The sequence below is a fragment of the Cololabis saira genome, chromosome 3 (genome assembly GCF_033807715.1).
Source record: "Cololabis saira isolate AMF1-May2022 chromosome 3, fColSai1.1, whole genome shotgun sequence".
Classification (NCBI taxonomy): domain Eukaryota; kingdom Metazoa; phylum Chordata; class Actinopteri; order Beloniformes; family Belonidae; genus Cololabis; species Cololabis saira.
Window position 1 is genome coordinate 53,735,944 of NC_084589.1, and position 27,508 is coordinate 53,763,451.

Here is a 27,508-nt window from a genome sequence, read left to right on the forward strand (position 1 = left end):
ATTTTATATATACATATATATATATATATATATATATATATATATATATATATATATATATATTAGGGCTGTCAAACGATTTATTTTTTTAATCGCGATTAATCGCATGTTTTCCATAGTTGCGATTAATCACACATTTATTCAACTCACCTTTAAGTATTTAATACTGTTAACATGATAAAGGGCAAATATGCTGCTTTATGCTGATGTTTAACTTTCCAGTTAAAAATCTTTTGACCTGAATGTAACTTTCCTTCATAAATACAAACACAACGTCTTCCCAACTTTACACTTAAAGACTAACTTAAGATTCAGCTCAATGTAAAACAATGAACCATTTTAATCACAAACATTGTACCAGAATACCAACCATTTTCCACAAACTGAACTAAAAGTAAATGTCGTTTGCATTATGATCTTCAGTTTCTACAAGTACAAATATTTAGACACAAACTGAATAGTTTCTCTCATGTAAGACTTGACTTTCTCCTTTTCCAGAAATTTAACAACTAAAAGTAAATGAATAAATAAATAAACTCTGAAAGTCCCACATGACTGTTATAATAACTGTTATTGATCTATTATAATATAATATATATATTCTATATATATTATTGTATTGTATTGCACCAACCACCACAACACATTCTTTGTGTGTTATTGTTATTATTAGGGCCCGAGCACTGACGGTGCTAGGGCCCTAATGTATCTGTAGAAATTGTTCTCGTTTTTATTTTTATTTTTCCGACGAAATGAGGGCCTTTTTTCCCCCTAAACGTGCCCCAAGCGTCACCAAATTTTGCACCAAGCCAGTCCTGGTGATAAATGTGATATTTAATGGTTTGCATTAATGGGCGTGGCCTAACGGCTCAACAGCGCCCCCTAGAAAACTTTGTTCCTCAAGCCCCACAATACGGTTTGACGTACATGCACGAAAATCACTACACACCTGTATCATGTCACAACTTAAAGAAAAGTCTCTTGGAGCTCTTCACATGCGTACAGGAGCAAAGCTGTCACTAACAAACTTATTTTATCAGGAATTCATATATTTCATCCAGCAAAATGACATTTTTGCTGGTTTAACAGCCGTTTTTACCTGAACTGCTCATGTGAAACAATAACTGATGGGTGAGGAGCTGGATGATCCCAACGATTTTATTTGTTACATTGATCCAACGCAAAATAATTAAAACCCGTGCTTATTAATCACAAAACACAGGTTAAACCGCTCCGACCCGGTGTGTCAGTATCAGTGCAGACAGACTGCAGCTTCTGAATTATGGTTCCACGTTAAATCGACGGCATAGCCGACGGCGTAGGGTCGCGGTGCGGTGTGCGTCGCCGCGTACCCTACGCCGTCGGCTCTGCATTGGTGTGACACGGTCTGGTCTCCATAGCAACATGGAGCTGTTCATGGAGTGTGAGGAGGAGGAGCTGGAGCCGTGGCAGCAGGTGGATGACGGGGTGGACGAGGACGACTTCCTGGACTACTGTGAGCCAGGTAAGACCCGCCCCCTGGTCTCGGAGGCCCCGCCCCCTGGGGAACCCAGGCCCCGCCCCTGGTGGCGGAGGCCCCGCCCCCTGGTCTCTGAGGCCCCGCCCCCTGGGGAACCCAGGCCCCGCCCCTGACTCCACCCCCTGACACCTGTCTCTCTCTCTCTGCAGTGGAAGGATCTCCGTCTCGGCCTCCGTCGCCTGAGACTCCGCCTCCCAAGCCGGCTCCGCCCCGCCCCCCCTCCCCCGCAGCTAAGGCTCCGCCCCCTTTAGCTAAGGCTCCGCCCCTAGCAGGTAAGGCCCCGCCCCCCTCAGGTAAGCTAGTGCCAGAGAAACACCGTTGTGACTCCGCCGGTCTCGTCCTCAGCCTCGCCGCCCGTCAGGGTGTTCGTCTCCTCCTCCGGGGCCCCGCCCCCGCTGACCCAGGCTCCGCCCCCGCTGACCCAGGCCCCGCCCCCACTGGCCCAGGCCCCGCCCCCGCTGGCCCCGGCCCCGACCCCTCTCATCCTGACCCAGACGGCGGGGGGGACGTTCCTGCTGCCGGCTCACGGCGGCGCCGGTGGCGCCGGGACGCCCATCCTCTTCACCACACAGGTTTGTAAATCTTATTAAATCTTATTCCTGTGTTTCTTTTGCTCTTCATATTAAGGAATATAGGTTAGCATAAGTTAGCGTAACAATAGAGACAATAATAAACAGTTTCATTATTGTGTAATACACAGTAACATTTATAAACTAGAAAATTTCCTCGCAGAAATTTCTAGAGTGCCACGGCGGGCTGCCGCCCATCGGTGTACATTGCTTGATTTTGCAAGCAATAAAGGTGAAGGACTCGCATATCAGCCAATCAGAAGAAGGGGCGGGGCTATTTTGCACCAATGAAGGTCAAGGACTCAATACCGAGTCCTATGACACCACCCATGACTCTTTATGTCAAACCATTCAAAAGTTATTGGAATATAACATCGGCCAATCAGAAGAAGGGGCAGGGCTAATTTGCACCCGTCCCTGTCCGGAAAATGAATAATAATAATAAATCCACACAATAACAATAGTGCCTCTGGCTGCCCCAGAGGCACTATTGTTATCCTGCACTGCTAATAGCTGTGGAGGAGGAGCCTCTTGGTGCAGCCGTGGCACTAACTAGACAATTTCCTCGCAGAAATTGTCTAGTTAGTGCCACGGCGGGCTGCTGCACATTTGTGTACATTGTTGCATTTTTAAGCAATACAGGTCAAAACTAAGTCCGATGACACCACACACGACTCTATATCAAACCATACAAAAGTTATGACAAAAAATAGGGGCTATCAAAATATTTGAATCAGAAGAAGGGGTGGGGCTAATTTGCGTGGCATTTACTCTGGGTTGCTCCTTGAGCAACAAAATGCATGAATTTCTTGCCAAAGTCGAATATGACGATGAGTTTAGATCAGGGATCTGCAACCCAAAATGTTTTAGAGCCATATTGGACCAAAAACACAAAAAACAAATATGTCTGGAGCCGCAAAAAATGTAAAGTCTTGTATCAGCCTTAGAATGAAGAAACACATGCTGCATGTTTCTATATTAGTTAGAACTGGTATATTAAGTGGTGTGACGATAAATCAGAGACAGTTAGAAACAATCGTTTAAAAAAAGCATCATCGTCATAATTGGGAGCATAAATATTAGCCAAGACCACCTGGGTGTTATTAATCCGGCCAACAAACGATAACAAATCTACCATCAGGTCAGAGATAGTACTGCAGTGCACAAAGGGAACAGATTTATGTAGCATGATAGCTGCACCCCGAGGTTTGCCTTGAAATGAGGAAATCTGACCTTCCCATCCCCTCCTCAATTTAGAGCGGTCCGAGATCCTGAGGTGGGTCTCTTGCAAAAAAATAACATGAGCGCCAAGATGGTAAAGATGGTCAGTGTTTCCCCTACCATTGTATAGGCGGGGAGTCTCGTTGACTTTTCAAATAAAAGTGAATTATTTCAAGAATATGTCTCTAAAAGATTAGGTTGTCTTCATGAGAATCACCGCGTAAGACCCGGTCCCGCCCCCTGTTTATAAAATAAAACGTTCCTTCTCTCCAGGGTTTCCAGCTTCCCACCATGATGAACGCCGGCGGGCCGTTGGTTCTGAACCTGCAGCCGGGACAGACCATGCAGCCTCTCACGCTCATCCAGTGTAAGTTACAGATCAATGAGACTGATCAGCAGCCTCTCACGCTGATCCAGTGTAAGTTACAGATCAATGAGACTGATCAGCAGCTGATCGGCAGTTCTGCTGACTGATCGATGGTTCTGACTGATCGATGGTTCTGACTGATCGATGGTTCTGACTGATCGATGGTTCTGACTGATCGATGGTTCTGCTGACTGATCGATGGTTCTGACTGATCGATGGTTCTGACTGATCGATGGTTCTGACTGATCGATGGTTCTGACTGATCGATGGTTCTGACTGATCGATGGTTCTGCTGACTGATCAATGGTTCTGACTGATCAATGGTTCTGACTGATCGATGGTTCTGACTGATCGATGGTTCTGCTGACTGATCGATGGTTCTGACTGATCGATGGTTCTGACTGATCGATGGTTCTGACTGATCGATGGTTCTGACTGATCGATGGTTCTGACTGATCGATGGTTCTGACTGATCGATGGTTCTGACTGATCGATGGTTCTGCTGACTGATCGATGGTTCTGACTGATCGATGGTTCTGCTGACTGATCGATGGTTCTGACTGATCGATGGTTCTGACTGATCGATGGTTCTGACTGATCGATGGTTCTGACTGATCGATGGTTCTGCTGACTGATCGATGGTTCTGACTGATCGATGGTTCTGCTGACTGATCGATGGTTCTGACTGATCGATGGTTCTGACTGATCGATGGTTCTGACTGATCGATGGTTCTGCTGACTGATCAATGGTTCTGACTGATCGATGGTTCTGACTGATCGATGGTTCTGACTGATCGATGGTTCTGACTGATCGATGGTTCTACTGATCGATGGTTCTGACTGATCGATGGTTCTGACTGATCGATGGTTCTACTGATCGATGGTTCTACTGATCGATGGTTCTGACTGATCGATGGTTCTGCTGACTGATCAATGGTTCTGACTGATCGATGGTTCTGACTGATCGATGGTTCTGACTGATCGATGGTTCTGACTGATCGATGGTTCTGACTGATCGGTGGTTCTGACTGATCGATGGTTCTGACTGATCGATGGTTCTGACTGATCGATGGTTCTACTGATCGATGGTTCTGACTGATCGATGGTTCTGACTGATCGATGGTTCTACTGATCGATGGTTCTGACTGATCGGTGGTTCTGACTGATCGATGGTTCTGACTGATCGATGGTTCTGACTGATCGATGGTTCTGACTGATCGATGGTTCTGACTGATCGATGGTTCTGCTGACTGATCGATGGTTCTGCTGACTGATCGATGGTTCTGACGACTGATCGATGGTTCTGACGACTGATCGATGGTTCTGACTGATCGATGGTTCTGACTGATCGATGGTTCTGCTGACTGATCGATGGTTCTGACTGATCGATGGTTCTGACTGATCGATGGTTCTGACTGATCGATGGTTCTGACTGATCGATGGTTCTACTGACTGATCGATGGTTCTGACTGATCGATGGTTCTGACTGATCGATGGTGCTGACTGATCGATGGTTCTGACTGATCGATGGTTCTGACTGATCGATGGTTCTGACTGATCGATGGTTCTGACTGATCGATGGTTCTGACTGATCGATGGTTCTGACTGATCGATGGTTCTACTGACTGATCAATGGTTCTGACTGATCGATGGTTCTGACTGATCGATGGTTCTACTGACTGATCAATGGTTCTGACTGATCGATGGTTCTGACTGATCGATGGTTCTGACTGATCGATGGTTCTGACTGATCGATGGTTCTGCTGACTGATCGATGGTTCTGACTGATCGATGGTTCTGACTGATCGATGGTTCTGACTGATCGATGGTTCTGACTGATCGATGGTTCTGACTGATCGATGGTTCTGACTGATCGATGGTTCTGCTGACTGATCGGTCCTCTCTCTCCTCCAGCGCCGTCTCTGGGTCAGCTGGTCCGGCCCCGGGTCAGCATCTCCCCGGCCCGGCCCCTCCAGGGCCCCGCCCACCCGGGAGGCCCCGCCCACCCGGGAGGCCCCGCCCACTTCTTCACCCACATGCAGCAGCCGCTAACGCTGCGCACCAGCACGCCGGGAACCGGTGAGTCCAGACGGAATTAAGAATAATTATCATAAAATAAATATTCTCCTGTAGAAATTAACTAAATACACAAGATATTCTGTAGCAATTAAGGATGGGCGGTATGGACTAAAAATGTATCACGATAATTTCTGTCATTTATCCCGATAACAAAAAAAATGACGATTAAAAAAAAATACCAATTCAACTCCATCTTTGTAACTATAAATCTATCTATCTATCTATCTATCTATCTATCTATCTATCTATCTATCTATCTATCTATCTATCTATCTATCTTTCTGGCTCATTTCCTTCCTTCCTTTTACCGTGAGATACAAATTCTTACCGTGGGGAATTTTTTTGACGGTTTATCGTGAACGGTAAAATATCAAACATTCCTAGTGGCAATTACACAAGAATGTACAGAAGAGAATGAGGGCCAGACAGGAGAAAAATATTTGAGAGGGGAAGATTTTGTTTTATTGTGCACTTTGAGAAAAAAGTCGAAATGTCGAGAAAAAAGTCGAAATGTCGAGAATAATGTTGAAATACAATTTCAAGAATAAAGTCGAAATTTCGCCTTTTTTCTCAACATTTCAACTATAAACGAAATTTTGACTTTATTCTTGAAATTGTATTTCAATATTAATCTCGACATTTGGACTTTTTTCTCGAAGTGCACAATGAAAAAAACTCTTCCTCCTCTAAAACATTATATTATTATTATATATGTATTTTTCTCCTGCCGGGCCCTGATTCTCTTCCATAAGAATGTCCAGTAACACGGTCATCATTTATCTAATAGAAGTTAAAATTCTCCTTTTTCAAAGGACTAATTTTTAAAAGGATATCTGAGCTGAGAACTGAAAAATTGTGCATTTCTGTGCAAAATGTCCACATTGCAAGTCGCCCTGTTGTCGTCCTCTTTGGTAAAATGTAACTTTCCAGCGTTTATGCCGCTTTGTCGCCATGTTTTCCTGCAAAGGGAATTGTTGCAAAAAAGGCAAAACATTCCAAGGAATTGAAACACTCAGTGCGTTTACATGGGGAGTTTAATTCCTCTTTAATTCAGAATTAAAATTAAATCCGATCTAACCTCCTGGGACCCGGCGTCGTATATGGGCATAGGCGGCGCTATTAAGGGGCTAGAAGAAGCTTAGCTTCCCCAAAGTTGTTGCACGCACGCACGCACGCACGCACGCACGCACACAAAAAAAATCACTATTATTATTATTATTATTATTATTATTATTATTATTATTATTATTATTATTATTATTAGTGCCACGGCGGAGCCACGAGGCACTCCTCCTCCACAACTATGCCATAGCAAGGAGGAGGAGGAGTACTCTTATTATTTCTCAGGCGTATTTATTTATTCTTCCGTATAAACTTTGGTGCGTAACTAGTCCCGCAGCTTTGAGAAAACGCGAAAAGTAAAAACGTGCGCCTTAAGCGCGAATCAAGTGGTATGACTTTTATTAGCGATTTGTGCGCATGTTTTTGCGTAACGTGCGAAAACGTGCGCTTTTTCAGCCATCCGGAACGCATTTGGAGAAATTTGGGGCCTCACCACTCGCACACCGTTACTCGGAAAATTCTGAACCGATTTAGAAAGTTGTAGGCCCTGAATTTAACTACAGTCCTGTGAATTTTCAGAGCGATCGCACAAATAGTTTTCGCACAAAGTGCAAAAACATTTCCAAACTAATGGGGAGATTTTCCCATGTATGTGTGTGGCGCGGAATGTCCCACTGTGGATGGGAGGAGGTAAAAAAAAAAGAAATTCACCTTTTTTCTGAGTCACCTAACTTTCTCATACCTGCACGTAGTAATGTCATTCAAACTTCAAAACTGAGGAAAACTTCTCTTCTCTCCAAAACACATAAGATGTAAACTTTTCAAGATATGAGCACACAAGCGAGGACTGGAAATCACTTTTTTGTCAAATCTAGAGTGCGGGTGTCGGTTGTTAGAGTGTGAGAAGCAATAAAAACTAACCCTAATTTTTATTTGTAACTCGAGCTCACGGCCAAACCTTAAAAAGGAGACAAATAATTTTTGGTCAGAATGTAGACAAAGGTGTTGGGATTCATAAAATGTGACTTTGACAGGCGGGGTATGCACAAAATTTAAACAGGGGGGGGGCTAAAGCGGCGCCAATACCTGTCTCAGTCCCCATTGACTGTAATGTAATCAAACGTTTTCTTCAAAAGAATCTCACTCTGTCTTCGCACTGACCTTACTCACTCATCTTAAGGAATATCTATAAAATTAAGATTGTCAGAATCTGCCGGGTTCTGTGCCTCTCACGATGTTTTCGATTTTCTGCTACGAGCTACGGCTTGATCACAAATACCGTGTGAATGTGTATGAATGTGTAGGAATGTTGGTGGTGGTCGGAGGGGCCGTTTGGCAACAAGCGGACGTGCTAGCGGCGTTATGAACTGTCCGTCTCCAGTTGCTAGCGGCTGTGCTAACGCTAACTCTCCGTCTCCAGTTGCTAGCGGTCGTGCTAACACTGACCTGTCCGTCTCCAGTTGCTAGCGGCCGTGCTAATGCTAACTCTCCGTCTCCAGTGAACCTGCAGCTGTCCCAGCTGAGAGGCTCCGCCCACCTGAAGCTGGCGGGCCCCGCCCTCCCGTCGGGCTCGGCCAACGGCGTCAGAGGCCCCGCCCCCTCGCTGGGCGTCAGCAGAGGCCCCGCCCCTTCCGTGGGCGTGGCCCTGGCCCCGGGGGCGGAGCCTCCCCGCGTGGTGATGAGCGTGGAGGAGTTTTACTACGGGACGTTTGACGGAGACCTGAGTCTCCGGAAGGTCCAACCGCTCGGGATCAAGACGGGATCCTTCACCTGCCAGATCTGCTCCCACCTGGCGGAGAACAACCTGAGGTGAGGGGACCTGGGGGGGAGACCTGGGGGGGACCTGGGGGGGAGTAACCTGAGGTGAGAGGCCCTGGGGGGCTGGGGGGGACCTGGGTGGAAGCTCTGAGTCTTTCCCTGTTCTGTCTTTATGTTTTGTCAAACTGCCTTGTGTCTTTAGCTGCAAACACAGAGACATTAAACACATATTTATCTATCTATCTGTTCCAGGCTGATGCAGCACATGCTGCGTCACTCGGAGCTGGTGGAGGAAGCTAGCGGTGCTAGCGGTGCTAGTGTTGGAGAGCGTCAGTGCTGCCAGTTCTGCTACCGGCAGTTCAGCTCCCCGACCCAGTTACAGAACCACCAGGACCAGGTCCACGGCCCCGCCCCCTCCTCATGTAAGCTCCGCCTCCTTTCTGCTGGGGCCCCGCCCCCTCCTCATGTAAGCTCCGCCCCCTCCTCATGTAAGCCCCGCCTCCTTTCTGATGGGGCCCTGCCCCCTCCTCCTTTCTGATGGGGCCCTGCCCCTTATCTGCAGCTAGATATCAGCTAACAGCTAGATATCAGCTAACCGCGAGGAAGGCGTTGAGTTGAGGGAGGTGTGGTTATCGGTAAGTGTGTGTGAGCGGTAAGTCCGTGAACTTCACTCAGAGCTGCTCTTCAGCCAATGTCCTTGATGTTATCAGTCGGCTCGGTCAGTTCTGAAACAGGTCCACAGATGTTCCTGAGAGGGGAGGGTTAGTGGGGGCAGAGTCACCTTGTTTACATTCCACCAGGGAGATTGTGACCAGAGCGATCGGCCAAAACCGCTTTGTCAAGGCCAGATTATAGAATCAACAATTATATTAAAGAACAGACTCAGTAATTTTCCGTCTGCCTTCAGCTAGATATCAGCTAACTATCAGCTAGATATCAGCTAACTATCAGCTAGATATCAGCTAGATATCAGCTAGATATCAGCTAACTATCAGCTAGATATCAGCTGACTATCAGCTAGATATCAGCTAACTATCAGCTAACTATCAGCTAGATATCAGCTAGATATCAGCTAGATATCAGCTAACTATCAGCTAGATATCAGCTAACTATCAGCTAGATATCAGCTGACTATCAGCTAGATATCAGCTAACTATCAGCTAACTATCAGCTAGATATCAGCTAGATATCAGCTAACTATCAGCTAACTATCAGCTAACTATCAGCTAACTATCAGCTAGATATCAGCTAACTATCAGCTAACTATCAGCTAACCATCAGCTAACTATCAGCTAGATATCAGCTAGATATCAGCTAACTATCAGCTAACTATCAGCTAGATATCAGCTAATTATCAGCTAATTATCAGCTAACTATCAGCTAACTATCAGCTAACTATCAGCTAACTATCAGCTAACTATCAGCTAGATATCAGCTAGATATCAGCTAACTGTCAGCTAACTGTCAGCTAACTATCAGCTAACTATCAGCTAACTATCAGCTAGATATCAGCTAACTATCAGCTAACTATCAGCTAGATATCAGCTAACTATCAGCTAACTATCAGCTAACTGTCAGCTAACTGTCAGCTAACTGTCAGCTAACTGTCAGCTAACTATCAGCTGACTATCAGCTAACTGTCAGCTAGATATCAGCTAACTATCAGCTAACTATCATCTAGATATCAGCTAACTATCAGCTAGATATCAGCTAACTATCAGCTAGATATCAGCTAGATATCAGCTAACTATCAGCTAACTATCAGCTAGATATCAGCTAACTATCAGCTAACTATCATCTAGATATCATCTAGATATCAGCTAACTATCAGCTAGATATCAGCTAACTATCAGCTAGATATCCGCTAACTATCAGCTAGATATCAGCTAACTATCAGCTAGATATCAGCTAACTGTCAGCTAGATATCAGCTAACTATCAGCTAGATATCAGCTGTCAGCTAGATATCAGCTAACTATCAGCTAACTATCAGCGAGATATCACGGCTGTTATAGTTTTGGCTCCGTAACTTTTCTCTGACACTTTTCTTTCTCTCCTCACCTGTCTCCTCACCTGTCTCCTCACCTGTCTCCTCACCTGTCTCCTCACCTGTCTCCTCACCTGTCTCCACACCTGTCTCCTCACCTGTCTCCACACCTGTCTCCTCACCTGTCTCCTCACCTGTCTCCACACCTGTCTCCTCACCTGTCTCCTCACCTGTCCCCTCACCTGTCTCCTCAGGTATGTGTCGTATCTGTGAATGGGCGTTCGACAACGAGCCGACGTTCCTGAACCACATGAAGACCAATCACAAGCCTGGAGAGATGCCCTACGTCTGCCAGGTGAGTCTCACCTGGGACACCTTTCCTCCACCTGTCCTCTACTGTCCAGGTGTCTGACTCACCTGTCCTCTCTCTCCAGGTGTGCTCGTACCGCTCGTCCTTCTACTCCGACGTCCTCCAGCACTTCGCTAGCTTCCACCGCGACTCTCGTTTCCTGCTCTGTGTTTTCTGTCTGAAGGTGACGAGGAACCCGGCTAGCTACCAGCAGCACCTGCTCCGTCACCAGGTAACTCACCTGTACAGGTAACTCAGCTGTTAGCACCAGCTAGCTACCAGCAGCACCTGCTACACCACCAGGTAACTCACCTGTTAGCATCAGCTAGCTACCAGTAGCACCTGCTACGTCACCAGGTAACTCACCTGTACAGGTAACCCAGCTGTTAGCACCAGCTAGCTACCAGCAGCACCTGCTACGCCACCAGGTAACTCACCTGTTAGCATCAGCTAGCTACCAGTAGCACCTGCTACGTCACCAGGTAACTCACCTGTACAGGTAACCCACCTGTTAGCACCAGCTAGCTACCAGCAGCACCTGCTACGCCACCAGGTAACTCACCTGTTAGCATCAGCTAGCTACCAGCAGCACCTGCTGCGTCACCAGGTAACTCACCTGTACAGGTGTGTGTGTGTGTGTGTGTGTGTGAGTGTTACCTGTCCCTCACCTGTACAGGTGTTTGTGTTTTTCCAGGTGTGTTTACCTGTCCCTCACCTGTCCAGGTGTGTCTCCCCAGGTGAGCCAGGCGTTCCACTGCAACAGGTGTCGTCTGCAGTTCGTTTTCTTCAAGGACAAGATGCAGCACAAGCTGGAGAATCACCGGAGCTTCAGGAGGCCGGCGCGTCTGGAGGGGCTAATGCCGGGGTCAAAGGTGAGCCCCGCCCACAACACTAGCCCCGCCCCCTCACGTGTCCCCCCAGGTAACCCCGCCCCCCCCCAGTCTGGAGGGGCTGCAGCCTGGGTCAGAGGTGAGCCCCGCCCACAACACTAGCCCCGCCCCCTCACCTGTCCCCCCAGGTAACCCCCCACCCCAGTCTGGAGGGGCTGCAGCCGGGGTCAAAGGTGAGCCCCGCCCCCACCGTGATGTCATCATCACTGGCCCCGCCCCCTCTGTGATGTCATCATCACTGGCCCCGCCCCCTCACCGTGACGTCACTGGCCCCGCCCTCACCCTTGTCTCCCTCCAGGTGACATCGGTTCAATCCCAACACTCCCCCTACTTTCTACCACTAGCCCTAAAACAGAAGCCACAGATTTGAGGGCTTGTAATCTTCCCAGTACCTGTCCCAATACTCCCAATCCCCCCAATACTCCCAATACTCCCAATACTCCCAATCCCCCCAATACTCCCAATACTCCCAATCCCAACACTACCCCTACTTTTCAGCACTACCCCTAAATTTAGCTGCTACGTCACTGCGTGGTTTAGGTTCGGGTACGTAAGCGACTGCGTAGTTACGTTTGCACAAACGTCACACCATATCAGGAAGCCCAGAGATAAAAGCTGTTTTAATTTCAGCTGTAGCGCTGTTAATATGCCACTTTATTAAGTTTCAATATTTTTTCAGGTGTAAAAGTAACCGTTAAGATCCCCAACCTGGACTCAGTTTATCCAAATAACGCCTGTTAAGAAATTTGACCCGATGTTTTCGGAGATGAGAAGAGCTGCCGGCCCCGGGGGGAACAGCAGCAGCTGTTACCATGGTAACAGCAGAAATAAATCATTTAGGAAGATAAATGTTGGTTTAATAGATGAAATCTAACAGTTGTAGCTACGCCTGTTTCCTCCGAAAATGTCGGGATTTTCTGCCTGCCCGCTCCGGAGCTGATTTATGGTTCCACGTTAAATCAACGCAGAGCCTACGGTGTAGGGTACGGCATAGGGTACGGCGTAGCGTACGGCGTAGCGTACGGCGTAGGGTGCGGCGTAGCGTACGGCGTAGGGTACGGCGTAGGGTACGGCGTAGGGTATGGCGTACGGCATAGGGTACGGCGTAGGGTACGGCGTAGGGTACGGCGTAGGGTTCGGCGTAGGGTACGGCGTAGGGTACGGCGTAGCGTACGGCGTAGGGTACGGCGTAGCGTACGGCGTAGGGTACGGCATAGGGTACGGCGTAGCGTACGGCGTAGGGTACGGCGTAGGGTATGGCGTAGGGTACGGCGTACGGCATAGGGTACGGCGTAGGGTACGGCATAGGGTACGGCATAGGGTACGGCGTAGGGTACGGCGTAGGGTACGGCATAGGGTACGGCGTAGGGTACGGCATAGGGTACGGCATAGGGTACGGCGTAGCGTACGGCGTAGGGTACGGCGTAGGGTACGGCGTAGGGTACGGCGTAGGGTACGGCGTAGGGTACGGCGTACGGCATAGGGTACGGCGTAGGGTACGGCATAGGGTACGGCGTAGGGTACGGCGTAGGGTACGGCGTAGGGTACGGTGTAGGGTACGATGTACGGCGTAGGGTACGGCGTAGGGTACGGCATAGGGTACGGCATAGGGTACGGCATAGGGTACGGCGTAGGGTACGGCGTAGCGTACGGCGTAGGGTACGGTGTAGGGTACGATGTACGGCGTAGGGTACGGCGTAGGGTACGGCGTAGGGTACGGCATAGGGTATGGCGTAGGGTACGGTGTAGGGTACGATGTACGGCGTAGGGTACGGCGTAGGGTACGGCGTAGGGTACGGCGTAGGGTACGGTGTACGGCATAGGGTAAGGCATAGGGTACGGCGTAGCGTACGGCGTAGGGTAAGGCGTAGCGTACGGCGTAGGGTACGGCGTAGGGTACGGTGTACGGCGTAGCGTCGCTGCGTAACCTACGCCGTAGGCTCTGCGTTGGTGTAACGCAGAACCATAAATCAGCCTTTATTCTGGCGAGGTTTGTAAAAGACTTTGCAACAACGGGCAAACAAGTGATTATGTACATTCATGAGTGAATATTATGAAAGTAAAATATATATTTCTCGCTAGAAATGTAATAAACGCATTTTTATGCAGAAACTAACTCAATATTGATTTTATTCACTAAAAAATAAGAAATGTCCGCCATGTTTTTTTTTTTTTTATTCAGTCCACAAATGACGATGCAAAGCATTCTGGGAAATTTTTCTGGCTCTAGTTCAGCTGGTCAGCATTGGAAATCCCTACATACGGTTCTTAAATCAACATACATAAGTTAATAACTTAGGAAAGACAGAGAGACTGTTAGAAATGATTTTTCAGGCCTTCTGCGCAGAAGTGAAGCAAAGTCGGAGCTTGCAGAGCAACATGGCTCTCTCTGGCTCTCGACGAAATGCTTGCTGGGTCATTCTTTGCAGGAGGTATTTATTGAAAAACTGACAGGAACATGACCATATTTGGAACAGTGAATGGACAATGGACGAAAATAGGAAACAGATGGAGAACAGACATGGTATCAGATGATGGTTAAAAAGGTCACACCTATGACTTTTCAGTTAATAAGCAACTTATCTGTGGTGTGCAGAGCAACAGACATCGTTTTAAAAAACTCAAATGGTCAAGGGGGTCTTGTGTCACCAGATGGTCCAACTAACCCTTAGCTAACCTTTAAAGACAATGAGACGGCTGTCAGTCGACCCCCCTGACAAAACTTCAGGAAGTGGCCTGTGATCTGCATGTGATAGCATGTGGAAACAGTCAGTTCTCCAAAGCTGACTTGATTCTGATAGTTTCATAATGACAACTTAATTCAAAACTTTGATTAATCTCACAATATGTAGGGCCAGATTCATGGCCACTCCCCCTAAATAAGCCACTCCCCCTAAATAAGCCACTCCCCCTAAATAAGCCACTCCCCCTAAATAAGCCACTCCCCCTAGGTGGAAAGAGGAGTTGGAACCACTGCCCTCACGGGAACAAGCAACATTTAGGGCTGAAAAGTCGGACTAGTTGGGGACTGGGCCTTCATCATCACCGACTCCGCCCTCACCTGTCCCCCAGGTGACCCCTGACCTCCCCGCCCTCACCTGTCCCCCTGTCCCCAGGTGACCATCAGGACCTATGGGAAGGTGAAGACAGCGATGACATCAGCGATGACATCATCACCAGGGAGCCGCCTCCTCCTAAGCCCCGCCTCCTCAGTCCAGCCAATCAGGATCAAGACGGAGCTGAAGAGTCCGGTCCAGAGACTCCTGGACAAGTCCCCGAGACAGGGACGCAGGGACCTCAGGTGAGCAGGAACCCGCTCCCATTGGCCGGTAGAAGAAAAAAATAGTTTTGGGGGAGACACAGAGATTTGTCTCCGCAGGTGTGTGGGGTATCCAGCGCCCGGCCAGTGATTGGACGTGCCGCTTCAGGCCCCGCCCCCCCAAGGCACATTTTGAGAGGCATTAAAGCTGATTTCAGGCCGGGGTTGAGCCGGCTTTAAAGTCAAATTCACATACCGTATTTTCCGCACTATAAAGCGCACCTTCAATGAATGACGTATTTAAAAACTTTTTCCATATATAAGGCGCACCGCATTATAAGGCTAAGCACTAAATATCTGGTCAAATACCGACTATAGAGGTTGGGGGTGAGTTAGCATCTACCTGATGGAGCTGCTACAGGAAATGCTACAAAATTCTACAGCAAATGCAAAAAAAACAAGAAGAAAAATACCGTATGTCAAACTTTATTAACAAAATAAACTAAACACCAGCTTTGCTACGTCTCGTCAAAGTGGCTGTTATGTGAGTCAGTGTCGCTGCTGTTATTACCCACAATCCTCCTGACTACATTACCCACAATCCCCCCGACTACATTACCCACAATCCCTCTGACTACATTACCCACAATCCCCCCGACTACATTACCCACAATCCCCCTGACCACATTACCCACAATCCCCCTGACTACATTACCCACAATCCCCCTGACTACATTATCCACAATCCCCCCGACTACATTACCCACAATCCCCCTGACTACATTACCCACAATCCCCCTGACTACATTACCCACAATCCCCCCGACTACATTACCCACAATCCCCCTGACTACATTATCCACAATCCCCCCGACTACATTACCCACAATCCCCCTGACTACATTACCCACAATCCCCCCGACTACATTACCCACAATCCCCCTGACTACATTATCCACAATCCCCCCGACTACATTACCCACAATCCCCCTGACTACATTACCCACAATCCCCCCGACTACATTACCCACAATCCCCCTGACTACATTACCCACAATCCCCCTGACTACATTACCCACAATCCCCCCGACTACATTACCCACAATCCCCCTGACTACATTACCCACAATCCCCCTGACTACATTACCCACAATCCCCCTAACTACAGTAACAGAAATGACCGTAATGATCATATATAAGACGCTGCTGGTTTTGGAGAATTTGTGGTTATTGGCAAAAGTAGATTATTATCGTCTGTTAATGGAGTTTTCTCAATCACATTTATTCATTATTGATTATTATTTTCCGTGTTTCCAGGGCGTGGATATGGTTCATTATTATTATTATTTCTGTATTTCAGGGAGTGGATATCGTTCATTATTGATTATTATTATTGTATTTCAGGGAGTGGATATCGTTCATTATTGATTATTATTATTGTATTTCAGGGCGTGGATATCGTTCATTATTGATTATTATTATTGTATTTCAGGGCGTGGATATCGTTCATTATTGATTATTATTATTGTATTTCAGGGCGTGGATATCGTTCATTATTGATTATTATTATTGTATTTCAGGGCGTGGATATCGTTCATTATTGATTATTATTATTGTATTTCAGGGCGTGGATATCGTTCATTATTGATTATTATTATTGTATTTCAGGGCGTGGATATCGTTCATTATTGATTATTATTTCTGTATTTCAGGGCGTGGATATGGTTCATTATTGATTATTATTTCTGTATTTCAGGGCGTGGATATCGGAGGATCAGCGTCTGGTGTGTCTGGAATGTGGAACCAACGCCTCGGACATCTCGGCCCACTACCCCACCCACGCCCACTGCCTGCTATGTCCTTACAGCAGCTGCTGCTCGCGGGCCTACGCCGCCCACATGATCCAGTAAGAGCTGTAGCCCCACCCACACCGGTCCTAGCCCCGCCCACACCGACCCTAGCCCCGCCCACAGGGCCCGAACTTCACTCAGAGCTGCTCTCAGCCAATGTCCTTGATGTTATCAGACGGCTCGGTCAGTTCTGATCCAGGTCCACAGATGTTCCTGAGAGGGGAGGGTTAGTGGGGGCAGAGTCACCTTGTTTACATTCCACCAGGGAGATTGTGACCAGAGCTATCGGCCAAACCGCCCTGTCAAGGCCAGATTATAGAATCAACAATTATATTGAAAACAGACAGCCTCAGTAATTTTCCGTCTGCCTTCAGTCTCTGGTTCATCAATGGCGACTCCAATCAGACCAATTAGTGATCAATTCCCGCCAAGCCGAGCTTCCAACTTCTCCAAGGTTTTCTCCATCTTACCAATGAGCTCAAAGACGCCGCCAGCCTGAGATTCTGTTCAAGAATCACATCCAGCTTACAGCTTTGCTTTACCAGCTTTAAAGTCTAAGTGTTGATCGCCTTGCTGGATCCTTCAGCCACGTCCGGCAGCTCTGAAAGAGCCAGAACAGCTGTCGACGACTTACGGGTTTGTCGGTAGACCAGGAATCCCCCTCCTCCGATCAGGAGAAATCCTGCTATCATAAATCCAATTATGAAGCATCTTCAACGTCCAATCAGAGCCCTGACCCCGCCCACAGGGCTCTACTTCCTGACTCAGACGTGTCTACCAGGACAGGTGAGTGGTGTGATTGACATGTGTGTTTGTGTCGTTGCAGCCACCACCTGCCGCGCCCCAAGGACAAGCTCCTCCCCCTGCACCGGAACCCGCCCCCATGGTGAGAATCAATAACCGCTGATTGGTTGCTGAGGATTCTGGGTAATTGTGCTAACGTGGCCCCGCGTGTCTCTGCTAGCGTCTTCCTGCTAAGCTGCTCTCTGTGCGACTTCGGGCCTCGGTCGGCTGATCTGATGGCAGCGCACCTGGCGCTGAACCCGGAGCACCGCGCCGCCGTCTGCCGCCCGCGCGGTGAGTTAGCCACATGCTACATGCTAAACCAGCACCGCAGCGCCGTCTGCCGCCTGCGCGGTGAGTTAGCCACATGCTACATGCTAAACATCAGCATCACAGCGCCGTCTGCTGCCCGCGCGGTGAGTTAGCCACATGCTACATGCTAAACAGCACCGCAGCACCGTCTGCCGCCAGCGCGGTGAGTTAGCCACATGCTACATGCTAAACACCAGCACCGTCTGCCGCCCGCACGGTGAGTTAGCCACATGCTACATGCTAAACACCAGCACCGTCTGCCGCCAGTGCGGTGAGTTAGCCACATGCTACATGCTAAACTCCCGGCACATCCAAGTGATCGCCGCGGCTTTGTGGCGCTCGAAACCCGGAGACTGTTGGGGGGGGGGGGTTGATAAGAGGGGGGGCCGAGGAAGCCGTTGAGTTGAGGGAGGTGGTTATCAGTAAGTGTGTGTAGCGATGAGTCCGTGAACTTCTCTCAGAGCTGCTCTCAGCCAATGTCCTTGATGTTATCAGACGGCTCGGTCAGTTCTGATCCAGGTCCACAGATGTTCCTGAGAGGGGAGGGCTAGTGGAGGCAGAGTCACCTTGTTTACATTCCACCAGGGAGATTGTGACCAGAGCGATCGGCCAAACCGCCCTGTCAAGGTCAGATTATAGAATCAACAATTATATTGAAAACAGACAGACTCAGTAATTTTCCGTCTGCCTTTAGTCTCTGGTTCATCAATGGCGACTCCAATAGGACGAATTTGTGATCAATTCCCACCAAGCCGAGCTTCCAACTTCTCCAAGGTCTTCTCCATCTTGCCAATGGGCTCAAAGACGCCGCCAGCCTGCGATTCTGTTCAAGAATCACATCCAGCTTACGGCTTTGCTCTCCCAACGTTAAAGTCTGAGTGTTGATCACCTTGCTTGATCCTTCAGCCACGTCCGGCAGCTCTGAAAGAGCCAGAACAGCTGTCGACGACTTACGCGTTTGTCGGTAGACCAGGAATCCCCCTCCTCCGATCAAGAGAAATCCTGCTATCATAAATCCAATTATGAAGCATCTTCAACGTCCTCGACAGACAGAATCGCCAAACACAACGGTTTCCAGTATTTGTAGGAATCCATTGTGTATCCAGCACTAATGTCCCATGGGGGCAGGAGGGCTCCCTTACCCCCTGACTTCTGGTTGTGCTGAGAGACCAGTTAATCAATTCCATGATTGTAGAGTTTGGGAGGAGTGAAAAGAAGAGACTCTGAAGACGAGACAGGACAAAAGCAGCAGGGCAGGGCAGATAGGGAGGGAGAGGAGCAGAGGAGCGTCCGCCTTTGCCGAGAGCCTGAAGAAAAGAGGATGCTAAACAGACCGTCCTACACCGCCAGCAGTTAGCCACAATGCTAAACATGCCCTGTTCATTTTATTCTATTTTATTTCTTATTCTATTTGATATTTTCAACGTCTTGCTGCTCAGTTGTCTTGCAATTGCCCCTCGGGGATAAATAAAGTTTTCTGAATCTGAATCTGAAAAACAGACCGTCCTACACCGCTAGCAGTTAGTAGTTAGCCACATGCTAACCCTTCCTCTCCTCTCCTCCAGCCTTCGTTGAGCCCGACATCCGGTTCCCTCTCTGGGAGGAGGACTGGTCTCCGGACCGGGACCAGGAGCTAGCGGAGGCTAGCTGGAGGTGTGCTAGCGCCTGGGGACGCCCCGGTGATAGCGACGCGGGGCCGCCGGGCGTGCAGGCCTTCAGCCAGCCCTGCGGGCCGCACTACCACATGTCCAAGAACACGGACGCGCTGGACTTCTTCCAGCTGCTGTTTCCCGCCGCGCTGGTGCGGCTCGTCGCCACGGAGACCAACGCCTACGCCAAGACGCAGCGCTACCTGGGCGTGGGCGCGCCGGACTGGACGCCCGTCACCGTCCCGGAGATCCAGGGCTTCATCGGCCTGGTGACCCTGATGGGGGTGCAGAACCTGCCGGACCCGGCCCAGTACTGGTCCTGGAGCCACTTCGACAACAGCTACACCTTCTGCCGCGCCATGAGTTACCGCCGCTTCCAGCAGATCATGGCTAACATCTGCATGGGCAGCTTCGCCGCTAGCGAGTACCGCGGCGAGCACCGCGACCGCGGCGGCGCCGACCCGCTGCACATCTTCAGGCCCATGATGGACCTGCTGGGCGGGGCCATGTGGGGGGCCTACCGGCCCAACGCCTGCCTGACCATCGACCGGGCCCTGCTGCCCGGCCCCGAGGGCACGGAGGGGGGCCAGGGGAGCCAGGGGGGCCCCGAGGCCGGCCAGGGCAGCGGCCCCCCCAAGGGGGGCCCCAGGAACCAGACACACCCACAGGTTTGTGGATTGATTGATTAAAATCTTTATTTCGAGCATATTAATTATAATTAAAGCCGCAGCAGCGATGAACGGGCCCTCGCGCATGCAATTTTCACCAATAAAAGTCAAGGACTCAATACTGAGTCCGATGACTCCACCACAACTCTTTATATCAAACCATGTAAAAGTTATGGCAGAAAGTAGGAACTATCAGATATGGACCAATCAGATGAAGGGTGGGCGCTTTTTGGCGTCTAGCGTCGCCACGGTAACGCTTTTGAAAGAGAAACGTAATGCGCGTCGTCGCAGCATGGAGACGCACATTGTTATGTATAACACAGGTGTATACCCCCCCCCCCACACCTGTATACCGTATTAACGGCCGAAGGAATGGCATAAATTGCGCCAAAATGACACGATTAATTCAAAATGACTTCCTGTTGGGTTTGGGCCATGGCGCCAAGAGACTTTTCTTTAAGTTGTCCCATGATACAGGTGTGTAGCGATTTTCGTGCATGTACGTCAAACCGTATTGTGGGGCTTGAGGCGCAAAGTTTTCAAGGGGGCGCCGTTACTTTTCTCAGTCAAAAGTGTTACCGTGGTAACGCTAGATGCCAAAAAGCAAAAAAAAAAGCCGAAAATCCGGACGCTTATTGCTCGGCCGAACTTTATCGTAGAGACATCGTTCACATTTAGAAACACTCGGTCTGATTGGCAATAACGGACCCTAGAACCTAATCATGCTACTTTTTACGGTTTTTGCGATATTTTACTTTCAATTAAAAAAAAATTGCAATTTATTTCGTACGCTTGTTGCTAGGCAACGGTTTATCGTACAGACAACATTACAACATTGAAAAACCCGGGACGCGTTGTACTGAAACATATTTTAGTTTAATCTTGCTAGCTAGTACGGTTTTTGAGATATTCAACTATGCTCATTTTGATGCTCAACAGCGCCCCCTAGAAAACTTTGTTCCTCAAGCCCCACAATACGGTTTGACGTACATGCACGAAAATCGGTACACACCTGTATCATGTCACAACTTAAAGAAAAGTCTCTTGGCGCCATGGCCCAAACCCAACAGGAAGTCATTTTGAATTAATCGTGTCATTTTGGCGCAATTTATGCCATTCCTTCGGCCGTTAATTCAGCCCGAACCGTAACGTGCACCCAGATGTGTTATACATTAAAATGTGCGTCTCCATCCTGCGACTATGCGCATTACTTCTCTCTTTCAAAAGTGTTACCGTGGCGACGCTAGACGCCAAAAAGCGCGCCCCCCTTCATCAGATTGGTCCATATCTGATAGTTCCTACATTCTGCTATAACTTTTAAATGGTTTGGTATAAAGAGTCATGGTGGTGTCATCGGACTTAGTTTTTAGTCCTTGACCTTTATTGGTGAAAATTGCACGCGCGAGGGCCCGTTCATCGCTGCTTGCAGCTTTAATTATATATACCATTTTCTATACGTACATTATGATGAATCAAGTCTAGTGATGCACCGGAATGAAAATTTGTGGCCGAAACCGAAAATAATAATAAACACTTGGCTGAATACTGAACAATACCGAACATGGTTCTTCACAGTTTTTCATTTATTTTGCCAATTTTTTCACCATTGCATAAATCAAATACATTTGATTTAGGCTTTTAAAAGAAAAAAACCTTTTACAAAATTACAAGGTAGAAAATATTTATTGAACATAAAAAACTGAACATGTTTTAATTTCCAGCATTCTGTTGTTTTGGTTCCACCTGCTGGTGAATGTTGGTCAAATTCTTATGTGGTTACTTTTTGGTTGGCCAACGATTTATGTTTGTGGTTCAACCGTTACGGAGCGGTCAGTCTATTTCCTTATTTTACAACGCCGTTATTAATTGTTCGGTTTATTCCACTTATTCCACCGAACACCGAAAGTGTTTTTTTGCCATTTTCGGCCGAACAATTTCGGTTACCGAACAATCGGTGCATCACTAATCAAGTCTCCTCTTTCCAGGTCTGGCTGCTCTGCGATTCCAAGTCTGGCTACTGCCACCGCTTCTTCGTCCAGGGGGGGCAGAAGGTCCAGGGGGGGCAGCAGGTCCAGGGGGGGCAGCAGGTCCAGGGGGGGCAGAAGGTCCAGGGGGGGCAGCAGCAGAAGGTCCAGGGGGGGCAGCAGGTCCAGGGGGGGCAGCAGGTCCAGTGGGGGCAGCAGAAGGCGGGGCAGCAGCAGAAGGGGGGCGTGGGGTTCTTGGTGGTCCCAGAGCTGGTCCGGGGTCTGGAGAACCGGCACCACCAGGTGTACCTGGCCAGCTCCCTGACCTCCGTCCCGCTGATGCAGCAGCTGCTGGAGCAGGGCGTGTACGCCTCCAGCTCCTTCCCCCCCCCGAGCCCCATCCTGCCCCGGGGGCTGTGGGAGGACGGCCGGCTGGACCGCCCGGGGGACTACCTGCAGCGCCGCCTGGGCCCCCTGCTGGCCACCCGCTGGAGGGACACCAAGGAGATGGGCTGCCTGTGCACCAACGCCGCGCCGGGGCAGCCGGACACCGTCTGGAGACGATCCCAGACCCGGCTGGCCGAGCTGGACCCCATCGGCCGGCCGCTGGCCTTCCGCCTGCTGCAGGTAACGATTCCTCCACGGTGTCGACAAAAATCCAGAATCAAAGTTGTCGACAATGAATTCAATTGTCGCCAGACGTGTTTTTCCAACGGAGTGAGGCGTCTCACTTCAATACAATCTCTGCCCAGAGTCGCGCAGCACGATAGCGTCTCAGCGCGATAGCCTCTCAGCGCGATAGCGTCTCAGCGCGATAGCGTCTCAGCGTGATAGCGTCTCAGCTCGATAGGGTCTCAGCGCGACAGCCTCTCAGCGCGACAGCCTCTCAGCGCTATAGCGTCTCAGCGCGATAGCGTCTGTGCTGCTGCACGTAATAAAACTTCAAATGTTTGGGAGCATTTTAGCCTCGATACGGCTTGATGTGTTGATGTGTTGATGTGTTGATGTGGCTCTTTGCTGGAACACGGTAACCAATCGTGGCTCTTACCCTCTGATTGGTTGGACACCCCTGATCTAAATCCTCACTGGCCACAGTTACATGATATTTTTTTTATTCGGAATTAATTATTCAGAATTAAATAATTCAGAATTAAACTATTTTCCTTCCAGTTTACATGGAAATAGTAATTCTGAATTGAGGTTTCCATGGAAACACGTTTGATGGTCTTTCTCCAATTCCTCTCCAGGTCTGGGGGTTGGGAAGGTTCTGATTGGATAGGATTTTGAGAAAAAAGTCATAATGTTGAGAAAAAAGTCTAAATATTGAGAAAAAAAGTCAAAATGTCGAGACAAAAGACAAAATTTCGTGAATAAACTTGAAATGGCAATGATTACATGAGGTTTTTTAATTCGGAATTAATTTTTCTGAATTAAATAACTCAGAATTAAACTATTTTCCTTGGAGTTTACATGGAAATATTAATTCTGAACTGAGGTTTCCATGGAAACACGTTTGATGGTCTTTCTCCAATTCCTCTCCAGGTCTGGGGGTTGGGAAGGTTCTGATTGGATAGGGGGGGGACCGGAAGTTAAACTACCGGAAGAAAAACTAACTTAGCCGCTACAACTTTGAAAAGATCACCATGTTGATGTTTCTGTTCCAGGAGAACATGCGCGGCGTGGACATCTGCAAGCAGCTGCTGGCCTGCAACCCGCTGGGGGGCGGCGTCCCGCAGGACCGGCGCCGCTGGCGCCGCCTCTTCTGGTTCCTGGTCAACCTCAGCATCGTCAACGCCTTCATCGTGCTGCGAGAGAGCCGCAAGGACAACCCGCCTCCCTGGGTGCAGGACGGCCTCTTCACCCAGGTGGCCTTCCGCCGGCGGCTGGGCAACCAGCTAGCCCGCTGCGCGCAGCGCTACCTGGAGAGCGTGGAGGCCCAGGGGCCCCCGAGGGCCGCCGAGCCGGCGCCAGAACCCCAGGACCCCGTCAAGCAGAGACACCGCATGGTCAAGATCAGCAGCATCTCCAAGAGGTGCAGGAACTGCACCCTGAACGGCGTCCGCCGCGAGAGCGTGTTCGGCTGCGGCGCCTGCAAGGCCAACCTGTGCAAGCAGCCCGCCTGTTTCTGGGAGTTCCACGGGCTGAAGCCGCAGAAACGAGGTCAGTGTCTCGTACCCTGGAGCTCCTCGAGTCGGTGTCTCGTACCCTGGAGCTCCTCTAATCAGTGTCTCGTACCCTGGAGCTCCTCGAGTCAGTGTCTCGTACCCTGGAGCTCCTCTAGTCGGTGTCTCGTACCCTGGAGCTCCTCAAGTCGGTGTCTCATACCCTGGGGCTCCTCAAGTCAGTGTCTCGTACCCTGGAGCTCCTCGAGTCAGTGTCTCGTACCCTGGAGCTCCTCGAGTCAGTGTCTTGTACCCTCGAGCTCCTCGAGTCAGTGTCTTGTACCCTGGAGCTCCTCAAGTCAGTGTCTCGTACCCTGGAGCTCCTTAAGCCGATGTCTCGTACCCTTCCTCTAGTGCAGGGGTGGCCAATTAAGCATAGTGCCGCCGCCGCACTTGCGTAGTGCCGCCGCCACACTTGTATAGTATTGCCGCCATACTTGCATAGTGCCGCCACACTTGCATGGTGCCGCCGCACTTGCGTACTGCCGTCGCACTTGCGTACTACCGCCGTCGCACTTGCGTAGTGCCGTCGCACTTGCGTACTGCCGTCGCACTTGCGTAGTGCCGCCGCACTTGCGTAGTGCCGCCGCACTTGCGTAGTGCCGCCGCACTTGCGTAGTGCCGTCGCCGCACTTGCGTAGTGCCGTCGCACTTGCGTACTGCCGTCGCACTTGCGTACTGCTGTCGCACTTGCGTACTACCGCCGTCGCACTTGCGTAGTGCCGTCGCACTTGCGTAGTGCCGCCGCACTTGCGTACTGCCGTCGCCGCACTTGCGTACTACCGTCGCCGCACTTGCGTAGTACCGTCGCACTTGCGTAGTGCCGTCGCACTTTCGTAGTGCCGCCGCACTTGCGTAGTGTCGTCGCACTTGCGTAGTGCTGTCGCCGCACTTGCGTAGTGCCGTCGCACTTTCGTAGTGCCGTCGCTGCACTTGCGTAGTGCCGTCGCTGCACTTGCGTAGTGCCGTCGCACTTGCGTAGTGCCGTCGCACTTGCGTAGTGCCGTCGCACTTTCGTAGTGCCGCCGCACTTGCGTAGTGTCGTCGCACTTGCGTAGTGCTGTCGCCGCACTTGCGTAGTGCCGTCGCACTTTCGTAGTGCCGTCGCTGCACTTGCGTAGTGCCGTCGCACTTGCGTACTACCGTCGCCGCACTTGCGTATTGCCGTCGCACTTGCGTAGTGCCGTCGCACTTTCGTAGTGCCGTCGCACTTGCGTACTGCCGTCGCACTTGCGAACTACCGCCGTCGCACTTGCGTACTACCGCCGTCGCACTTGCGTAGTGCCGTCGCACTTGCGTAGTGCCGTCGCACTTGCGTAGTGCCGCCGCACTTGCGTACTGCCGTCGCACTTGCGTACTACCGTCGCCGCACTTGCGTAGTGCCGTCGCACTTGCGTAGTGCCGTCGCACTTGCGTAGTGCCGCCGTACTTGCGTACTGCCGTCGCACTTGCGTACTACCGTCGCTGCACTTGCGTAGTGCCGTCGCACTTGCATAGTGCCGTCGCACTTGCATAGTGCTGCCGCACTTGCATAGTGCTGCCGCACTTGCGTACTGTCGTCGCACTTGCGTACTACCGTCGCCGCACTTGCGTAGTGCCGTCGCACTTGCGTAGTGCCGTCGCACTTGCGTAGTGCCGCCGCACTTGCGTACTGCCGTCGCACTTGCGTACTACCGTCGCTGCACTTGCGTAGTGCCGTCGCACTTTCGTAGTGCCGTCGCCGCACTTGCGTAGTGCCGTCGCCGCACTTGCGTAGTGCCGTCGCCGCACTTGCGTAGTGCCGTCGCCGCACTTGCGTAGTGCCGTCGCCGCACTTGCGTAGTGCCGTCGTCGCACTTTCGTAGTGCCGTCGCCGCACTTGCGTACTGCCGTCGCACCTGCGTAGTGCCGTCGCTGCACTTGCGTAGTGCCGTCGCTGCACTTGCGTAGTGCCGTCGCACTTGCGTAGTGCCGCCGCACTTGCGTAGTGTCGTCGCACTTGCGTACTGCCGTCGCCGCACTTGCGTAGTGCCGTCGCTGCACTTGCGTAGTGCTGTCGCACTTTCGTAGTGCCGTCGCCGCACTTGCGTAGTGCCGTCGCCGCACTTGCGTAGTGCCGTCGCCGCACTTGCGTAGTGCCGTCGCCACACTTTCGTAGTGCCGTCGTCGCACTTTCGTAGTGCCGTCGCCGCACTTGCGTACTGCCGTCGCACTTGCGTAGTGCCGTCGCCGCACTTGCATACTGCCGTCGCACTTGCGTAGTGCCGTTGCCGCACTTGCGTAGTGCCGTTGCCGCACTTGCGTAGTGCCGTCGTTGCACTTTCGTAGTGCCGTCGCTGCACTTGCGTACTGCCGTCGCACTTGCGTAGTGCCGTTGCCGCACTTGCGTAGTGCCGTCGTCGCACTTTCGTAGTGCCGTCGCCGCACTTGCGTACTGCCGTCGCACTTGCGTACTACCGTCGCCGCACTTGCGTAGTGCCGTAGCACTTGCGTAGTGCCGTCGCACTTGCGTAGTGCCGCCGCACTTGCGTAGTGCCGTCGCACTTGTGTACTGCCGTCGCCGCACTTGCGTAGTGTCGCCGCACTTGCGTAGTGCCGTCGCCGCACTTGCGTAGTGCCGTCGCCGCACTTGCGTAGTGCCGTCGCCGCACTTGCGTAGTGCCGCCACCGATATTTGATGATGCAGTGAAAGACAGACACGTAGGGAGTGGAGGCAAAATATGCCGTGACTGGAATCAAACCCGAGTCGCTGTTCAGGGGAAGGTTTACATAAGTCGCTGCTCAACCCGTTGAGCTATACGGGCGCTAGCGCTCGTGAATGTAATAAAAATTTGCGCAAAATGGCAGGGCAAAAATGGACGCCAAACAAAAATATGAAGATAAACACAGGACGTTTTTAACAGAGTGGGAGAGTTTAATATATATAATATAGATTAAATATTAATATTTAAGCAAGTCACCATGACAGGCCGTGGTATACGCTCATTATATCACAGCTGGGATGTAATGAGCGTAAACCACGGCCTGGAGTGATGTATCGCTTTTATAAAACGGTTACCAATAATGTAAATATGAAAGAGGA

At 50.2% G+C, this 27,508-nt stretch overlaps 1 protein-coding gene across 1 annotated transcript in view; it reads left to right on the forward strand.

Moving 5' to 3' along the window:
• The window catches only part of pogzb (pogo transposable element derived with ZNF domain b), a 35,336-nt gene that overhangs the window by 2,370 nt on the left and 5,458 nt on the right, over window positions 1-27,508 (forward strand). Inside the window, exons 2-19 of the mRNA XM_061717798.1 lie at window positions 1,401-1,504; window positions 1,669-1,791; window positions 1,865-2,091; window positions 3,583-3,676; window positions 5,591-5,755; window positions 8,317-8,626; window positions 8,828-8,997; window positions 10,816-10,916; window positions 10,996-11,142; window positions 11,648-11,782; window positions 14,917-15,101; window positions 16,816-16,965; window positions 17,736-17,795; window positions 17,874-17,986; window positions 19,570-20,321; window positions 22,307-22,372; window positions 22,520-22,912; window positions 23,950-24,445. Coding sequence (XP_061573782.1) covers window positions 1,401-1,504; window positions 1,669-1,791; window positions 1,865-2,091; window positions 3,583-3,676; window positions 5,591-5,755; window positions 8,317-8,626; window positions 8,828-8,997; window positions 10,816-10,916; window positions 10,996-11,142; window positions 11,648-11,782; window positions 14,917-15,101; window positions 16,816-16,965; window positions 17,736-17,795; window positions 17,874-17,986; window positions 19,570-20,321; window positions 22,307-22,372; window positions 22,520-22,912; window positions 23,950-24,445 — 3,791 coding nt within the window. The remainder of the gene's footprint in view (window positions 1-1,400; window positions 1,505-1,668; window positions 1,792-1,864; window positions 2,092-3,582; window positions 3,677-5,590; window positions 5,756-8,316; window positions 8,627-8,827; window positions 8,998-10,815; window positions 10,917-10,995; window positions 11,143-11,647; window positions 11,783-14,916; window positions 15,102-16,815; window positions 16,966-17,735; window positions 17,796-17,873; window positions 17,987-19,569; window positions 20,322-22,306; window positions 22,373-22,519; window positions 22,913-23,949; window positions 24,446-27,508) is intronic.